At 43.4% G+C, this 11,063-nt stretch overlaps 1 protein-coding gene across 1 annotated transcript in view; it reads right to left on the bottom strand.

Annotated features, from left to right (window-relative positions):
* Positions 1-4,673: 4,673 nt before the first annotated feature.
* Positions 4,674-11,063, bottom strand: part of CABLES1 (Cdk5 and Abl enzyme substrate 1) — a 36,886-nt gene continuing 30,496 nt past the window's right edge. The window contains exons 7-9 of the mRNA XM_005418284.2: positions 10,478-10,584; positions 9,367-9,574; positions 4,674-7,820 (exon numbers count right to left, since the gene is read on the bottom strand). Coding sequence (XP_005418341.1) covers positions 7,680-7,820; positions 9,367-9,574; positions 10,478-10,584 — 456 coding nt within the window. The 3' untranslated portion in view covers positions 4,674-7,679. The remainder of the gene's footprint in view (positions 7,821-9,366; positions 9,575-10,477; positions 10,585-11,063) is intronic.

Raw genomic sequence — 11,063 nt, 5'->3', positions numbered from 1 at the left:
AAGTCAAGAGAAAAGCACATAACATGAAATAAAAGAGGAAATGGGGTCTAGTTCTTTATCCATCTGCACCATACATAATTTAAACCATGATCTGAAGTGTTCCTTAGAAAGTACACCTGAATGCAATGCCTCCTGTGCTCCACTGACTGGTGGAGGTCTGACTTGGCATGGTATTTCTCAGGTTTGAGGAAATGAAAGATTATGTACTAGACCAAAAAAAAAAAGGAAAAGTAATTTTTTCTTTTTTTTTTTTTCTATTTGGGTTGTTGTCTTAATTTACCTTCGTTCTGTACAGATACACAAGCTGTCCTGGCAGGCAGATGGCAGCTTGCAGAGTCTTGTATTCAGAAAATATGAATGGACCTTTCAGGCTATCATGGGAGATGAGCACTTTGCAGTTCTGGTGCTGGTTTTGTGTGTGTTCTCATCTTGGCCAGTGGGAATACCCTAGATGTTGGTACCACAGTCTCTGCTGCTCATGGGAGGATGTTGCTCTGGAGGAAGGCATTAAATATTGAGCTTTCAAAAACATGCTGTGCTTTTGGAAGATCTGCATGTAAATGATGTAAATGCCTTGGGGTTGTTTATTAAGCTGGAATTGGTCTAGCTTTGACCAGAAAAAATGTTCACAACTAGAAGAGACTGACATTGTTGCAACCTACTGATGTTTGGAGATGTGTTGGACTTAGTCCACCTCAAAAGTGTTCCATGAGGAGCCCCAGTGCAGTCATGCCTGGCTGCATTGTGGGAGGCCAGAGCTCAGACTAAGCCCTCTTCAAATAGCCCACTTCAGACCTTGGAGGCAGAAGGAAGGTTGCTAATGGTTGCACTTCAATAATGCTGTTGATTCAGCGACCTCTTAGTCCTCTCACAGCTGCTGGGAGAAGAGAGGCCCACTTCTTGAGATGAAGGTGAAGATGATGCTGACTATACTGACAATGATGATGACTGGGTAGTCACTTTAGTTCTCCCTTCTTCTCCCTTTTCCTCTAGGGATGTTACCATGCACAGTCGTGGTGATGATCTCTTTCTTCCCTTCTTGTCAGTGCTGCGGGTTCCTTTGCAAGGGAAGCTGAATGGGTGTGGGAGAGTGCACAGCCAGGTCTTATACCAGCATGTAACTAAGAAGCAGCCAATGTATCCAGGTGGGAACCAGGCCCACCGTGCACTCCTGCCCTGCACTGTGGACAGAACTGTGCCTTGCCCAATTAAAAAGGACTGCATGAGGCAGTTTAATTGACAGGTGTTAATTGCTTCACAGGCTGTGAAGCTCTGAGCTGTGAGCTCTCACTCACAGGTGCAAGGCAACATGAAGAAGGTGTCTGGGGCTCAGGTTTCTGGTTGCAGATGTTCTGGCAAGTGGCAAGGGACTGGGGGAACAGTGTGGTCTAGACCATTAATCCAACTCAACTGGTTGCAATTCAATCTTTTTTGACTGAGTGGGATGAGAGCAGTTTAGAAATAAAAGCGTCTTACGTGTCTTTTTAAAACTTCACAGCTACTGTTTCTTCAGTGTTTTTTCTCTTTTTTAACAAAACTCCCACCCCAATGTTCAGGCTTCTTTGGTTGTCAACAAAAAATACCACTAGAAACCACAGCCTCCTGTTGTTTTCTGCATATTTATAATTTTGCAAACTATTCCTCCTTCCCTCACGCAGCCTGTCAGACTTGTCAGCTCTGCAATTCTTCTGAATCTATTCCTGGTGTGTTCTCTTCCCTCCCCATCCAGAGTGGCTGTTTAGTTAACAGCATGCTCACTTGTGAAGGGCTGGGGGAGGCCGTCACGAGTGTGCTGCTTCCCCAGCCAGTGACTGCACGAGCATTCCTTGCAAGAAGGGAGCAAACCAGCATGAAAGTCTTGTGCTTACTTGGTGAGCTTGCTCTTTTCTTAGCACTCTATAAATATGTTGAGATTTGCCATCTTACCTCCTTTTTATTTTAATTTGGATGTATGTGATGATTGGAGAAGTGTGAGATGAGGAGAAAGAGCTGAGACCTGTGCACTCCCAGGGATTCCTGGTACACAAACAGATGGGAAGAAATCTGGGGACCAGAACAGGGCTGGCTCTTTTAGTCTTCTGGTGTGGGAGTTTAAAAGCTGGTGTTGTGCCTGTAATTTTTGTGCTGTGAAACACTGCCATTGTCCTTTGTAAAAACCCAGCACAGTTCAGCCCTGTGGGCAACATAAATGGTGCACCAACAGGAGAAGAACAGGTGGCTTAAGTTAGTCTACATGTCTCTAAACCTTTCGTTGCTGGAAAGCTTCAGCCTAAAGAAAAGTTTAGCTAAAGCTCCGTCTAAGATCTAAGAGAAAATCCCAATATTCCTCTGCTAAATCAATGAACGGAATCCATTCCTGGTAAACCAGGCTTTGTTTTTGAACATGGGTGATGTAGTACTGGTTTGTAAATAAACCCTTCTTCCTCTTCATCCTTTTGCTCTCCCAGTTAACTCTCAAGAGTAAAAATCCTCCAGCTGTTGGTAAAAGGAAGCAATGGAGAAGAGGGCAACTTGCCCTTTGGGTGAAAGAAGGGATAGAAGGGTACAAAGGCTTGCTCATGGATGCTGCTGCATTGAAAATGCGGGAAGTTTAGGTCTTGTGTCAGTGTTTCTGAAAACTTGACTTGCACAGCTTCTTCCCTGGTGGTTGTACCCACTGATGTTAACCAAGACAACAATTCACTACACTTGGAGGCCCCTGGGAGAGGATTGGTTTTCTTGCCTCTACTTTCTCCTTTTAGTGTCTTGCTTAACTAAATTCCAGAATTTTGTTAAGGAGCCCCACACCCCAGAGTTCACTTAGGGGAGAGATTTCAGTTTCAAGTTAGATGAAAAACTGAGTTCAACAAGGTACAAATTGGTCACCAATGATATTCTGACTGCAAACTGGAAGACTTCTTCAGGTTTGAGGAATTAAGCCCTGGAGCATCTGTCTAAACAGTGTAACAGAGGCAAGGGTCCTAGCTGGCTTAAGATAATGTTTAGCAAGGTTATGCAAAGGAGTGTATGACAGGATAGATGAATGTGTAGGAAGGGCAGTTTATGATAGCAGCCAATATTTAGGTCTTGTTAAGGGCAGGATGTTTGCTGCTCAAGTCAGCAGCAACTGCTTGGTTCACCCCTGCCTTGCTTTGAAGGTGTGCAGGTCATTTTCCAGGATCACAGCTCTGGCTCTTTCCCAGTACCATGCTACAAGCACTGCTTCTCCTCTGTCTGCTGGTCCTGGGATTTGCTGCTGGGTCTGGGCAGGGCGTATGTTTGTTGGTTTTTTTCAGGGACGGAAGAGCTCTCCTCTGAGCTCATCTGAACCATCAGGTTCCAGGCTGAGGTGGGGATCTCTGCCTGTTACTGGTTCTCATGAGGTTGATGTGAAGTTCAGGATTGATGCATCAGTTTAGGATTTTGCAAAGGTTTATTTGCTTTGCACACAACATTCTGTGAAAGGATGCACCTGATGCTTTTCCCCCTTTTTTTCCTCCCTCTTCAGTACAGAGTTGACAGTGGCAGATGAACAAATTAAGTTCAAATTTGCTTCCCACACTCTCCTCCCTTCCCAAAGGTGCAACCTGGGACAGATTTCAGTCTCATCTAGTGATGTTGGCATCGTTACTCTGATTGCTCAGTCTTTCGCCCCGCTCAACTACTTTTACCTTGTTTGTGTATTTTTACATGTTTATTGTCGGGCCTGGTGCCAAAATCCTTTAGCATCGTGGGAAGGCGCAATCATCTCTTAGCAAATCCCTCCTCACTGCTTCCACACAAGTCTCATGCTCTGGATTTTAGGAGGCTGGAGCAATTAGCTGAAGCTGTGTCATTTAGATATGTTACAAACTATCCCAAATAAGCCATTGCAAGTTAATAAGTAGTTTAGGAAAATGACTGCCAAGTATTTTTCTGTCTGTTTGCATGTTCTGAAGTCTGTGTAAATCATGGTAATGTTAATATTGTCACAAATATGATTTAAAGCTGTGTATCTCTGGAGCGATGGGTAAAGGTGGGGAGGCAAAACTTTCCCATAATTTTATTAACATGAAATGAAACTACAAATGGGTGTGTTTGATGAGATCACCTAGACAGGCATTGGATTTAGGGGGTGTCATAGGTGTAAAAAACATTGTTTGAATGCAAACACGTGGTGGGCAATTGAGTGTGCAGCACATGAATGTCCAAACCACAACTTTCAGCCTCCAAAGAGGAAGCAGCTGCTTGTGAACTACAACTGGCACATGGGCTGGTTGTAAGCTTTACTACCACCTGAACTAACCCAAAGCAGCATATTCCAAATTCTCCTGTGAACAAGGGGTCATGAGATACGAACAGTGCCTGCCTGGAGAGCCTGCCTGTGCCTCATCCTCTGGCATACCAACAGCTAGGATTCAGAGACTCTGCTTCTGGCAGTTCCAGATGTGAAAAAAGAAGTGCTGATAATCTCAACAAACTTAAAACAATGGTCTGGGAAAAAGGTTATGATCTTGAATGGAGGGAAAATGTTTGAAGTGAGGGCTTTGCAGGGAGCTGAACACCAGGAGATGGCCAGGGTCCTCTGGCAAGCCCACCACTGGCTTATTAATAAGCAGCTGTGTGTCCCAGGGGGAGACAAAACCAAACCTCTTTTCACATACAGATGAGAGACAAAATAACTTTACATATTGTCACTGGTAAAAAACAGTCTGTGTTTTTCAATTTTTTTAAAACTTTTATTATTTTCTTTTTTAGAAAAGGAATAACTCTGCATGGTAGAGTGTACGGTATATAATTTCAAAACAGAAGAAGTTATATGGAATGGATTATTTTCCCAAACTATTTAAAGTTGAACCTAAAATCATTTGTAAATCAACACTCATTGCCATGTAAGACAAAGGAAAACAATCAATATGTTTTCTGTTTGGTACAGATTTTCTCTACCTCTTCAGCCTGAATTTTCCCAGGGCTGGGCAGAAAAGGGGGGCAAATACTGCCCATTGTCCTAATCATAATTGTACTGACCAAGCTTTGTGCTCTGAAATCTAGCAACATATGGCTTTATATACGTTCCTAAGTGAACAGTGCAACATCATCACCACCTTAAGTGTTTATTCCACATTTGGACTGTAACTGAACATCACTCTGAAACCCTTTTCCGCCCCCAAAACAACAGTGATAACAATGAGAAGCAGAAAGTCTCCAGCAATCAGATTTCATCCAGAAATCTGTGTAAACTGTAGATCAGGGTTGGGTAGCAGCACAGAAGGCAAAAGATGTGACAGATTGATTCAATAGCATCTCTAAAGACTACTGTAAGACTGTCCTTCTTTAGTCTGCATGTTGCAATCACAATTTGCTTTTTCCCTGCAATGCTATAAAGCAATATAAGAAAAAAATCAGAACTCAAAAGCAAAAGGTAGAAGCCTTCATGGAAAGGTAAAGCTTCTGCTTAGCTTTGAGTGGTTGCTATTAGGAACAGATGTCCACAATCAGAAACAAATCTTGAATGTATATACACAATTTGGGTAGAAAGGGATATGGCCAAGGGTGAAAGCCCTCCTAGCTGACCCACAGACTGTTTTGGATCTACGATCCACACCACACCCACTGCCTTTTTGGTCTGAATAAACCAGCAAGGCAGCCACAGGCTCCAGGTGCCCTCCAGGCTCTTCTCTCCACTGCTCCTTGGCTGTGTGGGGGCCAGGGGAATGAGGAGGAGGAGGAGGAGGAGGGAGTAAGATTGCCCCCCCTCTCCTCACTTTGCAGCTGGCTGAGTGACACGTGGGTTGCAGCGACATGGGACGTTATACTGGGAAGGTTTAAGTGCACACTTTTCTCTTTACCCCCTCCTCCCCAGTCCTGTTGGAATGTATCTATATCAGTAATTAGGTAAGTATTACTAATAACTGTAAGCTAGCATGGTCACCCTCCCCTTTAGAATAGGGGGAGAGCAATAGCATCAAATTCCCATTTGTCCTGATGTCTAACCTTTCTAGATCCTGTAGAGGAATTGTATGCAGGCTTTTTTCATACTAGAATTTAAAGGAGTCAAAGCTGATAAAGAAACTGGATGTTTCCTGGCTTAACTGAAGGAAATAGTAAAACTGATTAAAGTAAGAGTGAAAGAAAGTAAGCATTAGTGTGTTCGCATCCTCTGATATGTCCCACTTCTCTATGTTCTGCTCACAAGCCCTTTTCATACTCTGAGCAAGCATTCCCAAACTTAGAGAGGTAAGGCTTCAGCTGAAATCTCACAGTTGAGATTATTTGTTTTATAATTACCACAAATGTAATAACTTGACTTTAGCAGATCCATGTGGGGCATGTTGAGGACAAGGCTTGTTAAGTGAACCAGCACAGGAGAAGATTGGACAGGGGTGGAATCCCACATGATAACAGCAACTCAACAATATCCATCAGCATGGCATTAGCTTAGTGTGGATATAACATCAGGAGCTTGGATAAAGCCTTCAAGCTTTCTGGGTGTCCAGTCAGAACCAGGGAGGCTGCAAGAAGTTCTACCATAAAACTCCAGCACTGCAGTGTCTAAAGGAACTGAATCTCAATGGGCACAGATTTTAGGTTTTGCACAGTCAATCCTAATTAAAATCCCAAAAGTATAATGGCTGATGCCCCTGCTGTTGGAGCCTTAAGACACCCGTTAACTGCTGAGCCCTACACTTTTTTTTTAATAAAACACTGTTTTAAGATAAAGCACAATAAATGTGCTTATTACGCACTCTAACATAGAGCACAGAAATACAACACTACAGAGTGCAAGTCTAACCATCTCCACAGTGGGAAAAGTGCGAAGGTTAAAAATATGCATGTGGCTTAACACAAGATATTTTTAAAAAACATGACACGGAAATCTTATACTAATGCTTTCATCTTTACCACAAACATGACTGAAAACTTAAGGTCAATTGCTGATCCTTCTCTCGCAGTAGTAGTAGTAGTGTAATCCTTTCAAAGGTACAATGTTGGAAAGATCAGAGAATAAAAAAACCCAAGTGTCCAAAAATGATCCCATTTACCACTTTTCCAGTAGTTACATTTTTCAAGGAGTAAACGTGTAAGGTCACCTTGATCTTCACCATCAGTAACTGATACACTTGGAAACAGCTAAGACAACCACCTGGACTGAGATCAGTTCGGTGTCGCACACACACACACACACACACACACGGATACACACACAAATACCCCACAGGAAAAAGTGCACTTTCAATTGCTGATACAAAAATAGATTGGCACATTCTTTTTGACACAGTGAAGATATCTTCTTTAAAAGCTTTTTCACTTCAAGAAGTTCTCTTGGAGTTTGCAGCAGGTCTGTAGAAAAAGCGCTACGAGAATGCACTCAGTGGGCTTCAGTGTGATGGAGAGAGGGGTGGTCATGGAGGCTGCCCTTCTAATTTTTGCCTACTTTTATAGCTGTAGTCCCTACAGGTAGGGTCAGTTGCCACCCAGTTTCAGCACATGAACCATTCACCAACAGCTCAGTCTTCACCTGCTTTGAGAAAGTAACGATACATAAATTCATCAAAGCCAAGAGTCGATGCAGTATTTCCTGTAGCCAGAGAAACTGTTTTGTGGGGGAGGGGAGAGAGAGTGAAGTGTTAGGAGTCTGATTTTGCATTTCCAGTAGTAACTGCGGCTCGGGAGAGCCAAGCGGGAACAGTCGGGAGCCCCTTCCCCGCCGGCAGCCAGCGCTAGGAGTTCTGCACCAGGCGTCTGTAGTGCGGCATCACCTCGTGCTCGGGCAGGTGCAGAGCAAACTCCAAGGCCACCAGCACCGGGAACTCGAAGGCGATCAGCTCTCGCCTGTTCAGCCGGAACTTCTCTTCCAGTTTCTGCAACAACAGCCAAGGGGAGAAAACATAAATGAACAAAAATGGAACAGGGGTTTGCCTTTCTAGAGCTTTCCCACAAATGGCATTATTCAAAACACGCATGCTGCTGTCATTAAACTTCTGTCCTGATGGATTTGCGTGGCTCTAGGGTTAGAAAATTAGAGCTGTGTGAACTGGATGTTCCAAATCTTTATTGTGAAGGTGAACTCACAGAGCTCAGCCAGCCATGCTATTTCTGACACCTTCGTCACTTCACTCATTCCACTGTGAGCAGATACATCTTCTAATGATCACAGTGATTGCCACAGCAGCAACAGGAAATTCCTAGCTTCATGCAAACAGCAAAATCACTTATATAATGGAAGACATGCATCTTCTAATTGTCCACAAACTTCCTGCACTGCTTGAAATCACTCGTTTTCCTTTCAGCATTAGACTGTGCTACAACGCCCTGTTGGGGAAATTATTTTGCCACAATTTGATCTTAATACCTTAGAGAGAGAAGGTGTCGTAAGAACAGTGAGTAATAGAAACTGCTATCCTCAGGGGGCATGAGATGGGTTTTAGAGTTGTTTTTGTGCTGTAGTGTACTAAACCTCCCATATGCTCTGCTGTTTTCACTGGATTTGGATGCTACAAGTAGGCAACCAGTTGCTCAGGGATATTTCCCCCTCATCCTCTTCTTAGGATCTCCCTGGCTTGCTACTTCTCTGCCCACTGGGGTTACTGTAAAGTTCAATGTCTTATGGACCAACACTTCAAGAGAGCAAGAGAGGCCAGATCTTCCAATTCCCACTTGGCTGATTTTTTTGTCATTATTCAGAGGGCTTTCTAACAAACTGACTGTCAACCCAGCTCTGGGACTGTGGGAAGAGGGCAAGAGTCCAGTCCTGCCCCCATCCACGATCCCATGTCTGTTCCATTGAGTGAGCTGGTTGTAACCATATACCAAGACACCAGCCTAACCTTCTGCAGCATTAAATCAGATTGGTACCTCAGTGCTTGCAGAGGATTATGGCATAAACCCTCATGTTACCTCTTTCATGTGGCGTGGGTAGGAGACCAAACACATTACTCTAAAAAAACCATCTTGAATGAGGTGTTGTGATGGGAACATCTCCTTAGGTTTTGCCCAAAAGCTGCACTTGATAAATACAAATGTCTATTGGACTCCCCCTGAAATTAGTATCTGCATTTAATTCCCAAAGGAGAATCCTTACTGACACTCTTGAAAACATAATTAAAAGCAAAATTAATTTCCTGAGGGTTCACCTGTTGCCTTGTATTGACAAAATGGTGGTCAGATACATCTCAAACCTCACAGTATCTGACACCAGGGCCTTCCATCCCATCAAACAAGCTTCCCACGCCTCTGCAAGGATATTGATCACTACTACTTCCACAAAAATGTGTAATGAAAAAAGATATTTAGCTGGCTGTACATCTGGAAGCCTAAAAGAAAGCACATCCACTGACAAACAGGCTTGCACAGACCACACGCTGGCACTTCATGCAGATGGAACACTGGAAACCTATGGATACGTACATCTATAAGATGCTTGACTTCATGTTTTCTGAGGTCACTGCCAATTTTGGCAGCTAAAAGAACACAAGCTCCAGCACAAAGCTTTCTATTCTGCTTGTTCAGCTTCCCCTTGAGAGCGAGCTTCTCAAAGTAGACAAAGGCCATGGCCACTGTGGGCTCTTCAAAACCACATTCTTCTTGAGCAAGCTTGCGCATTTCTCTCTTCAAGCTGAGTAAAGAGACCAGACAAGTATGCTGTGAGATGAGTTTTAAAGCATTTCTCATTTCACCCTAAGAGCCATGCTTTCAGAGATTCCTGCTTAGTCAAATGGAAGGGAAAACATAATTTATTGGGCAGATATTTTTATGCTGTTTTGGGGGCACATTTCATGACATTTTTACATCACCAGTGACCCTCACTGCCCCAGCAGACAGTTGTGTCAAACTATAAAAGCAACGAAAAAAGCTCTGACAGTTTTAGCAACAATATTTTATCAGAGGTCCTACACTGCATACCATTTGTTTTGTAACAATGTTTTGACTACTGGTGCTCTGTATGCAGCTTTTGCTGCTGGTTATGGTTGGCCAAATCCAAACTGACAGTTCTGTCCATGTACTGCAGCACTGTCTGGTTACAGAGCAGTGTGGCTCAGTGTCCTTCTGGCCACTAGGGTCAAATGAAATTATCATTACTTCAGTGGAGCAATATGCTACACCAGAAACAGAGATGGAATATTACAACTTTGCTGTGAAGCCAAATACTCTTTTTGCTTCTGGCCAAGGCACAAAAGCAGCACTTCTCCTTCCTCAGTCTCTTTTTAAGCCAATTCCCATGAGCTTAGACTCTGTTGGGTTAATTTTCTGGTTATTTTAATATAGAGCATGCCCAGCTCTCATCCTCATCCCGTTAGATGCTGTGTTTGACACCTGACCAGCACATGTTTGCACATTCCTCTATCCTGTTTACTCATCCCAGTAATCCAAGCAGTCATCTGACTAACTCTGCACCTCTGCTGGTCACTGCTCCTGGAAGATCAATCAGTGCTGTGCTTCCCCTCCTGTACACCAGGAATTGCACTGACATGTGAGACAGCTGCATCATGCTGCAGCCTTACTGAGCTTTGCAACATACCTTCTTATTTTACTGAGGGTTAGCTTGATGTGAGGGAACTTCTCCTTAAAGGTCTCATTCATGTCCTTCTTGAGATCTGATGGCTTCACATAGTCTATGACCGTGGTCTGTAACACAGGGCAAGAGAGAATTACTCTTTTAGTTTGCAACAAAGAAGGTCACTCGATTCCCAGAAGCAAAGAATATCAAACAAGTGCCAGCCAGTCCCAACACTTTCAGCAGACAGGAAGATTTAGGCAACTATTTATTTGTGACTGACAAAACAAGTGACCCGTTCAGCACAAGCCTTGGACAATACATACCTCATTAGCATCCTCTAAGTATTGCTAGGAGTGATTTGAAGATAAATGTGGCTGGATGAAACCTACCTAAGAAATCTTGTAAGATAAAAAATATTCATCACAATAACTGATATGATGACCAGATTTTGGTGCATACCTCCATGTGGTTCTGAGACCCATTGTGAGTTTCTCTCAGATTGATTCTTTAAAGAAACCACAGGTACAAACTCTTGCCTGCTGTGGCATACATTGATAATAAAGTAAGTAACCAGCTTATATGGCAGGTCACTCAGTAGAGCGGAAGG

This window comes from Geospiza fortis, unplaced genomic scaffold (genome assembly GCF_000277835.1).
Source record: "Geospiza fortis unplaced genomic scaffold, GeoFor_1.0 scaffold53, whole genome shotgun sequence".
NCBI lineage: Eukaryota > Metazoa > Chordata > Aves > Passeriformes > Thraupidae > Geospiza > Geospiza fortis.
This window is presented reverse-complemented; position numbering and strand designations above follow the sequence as displayed.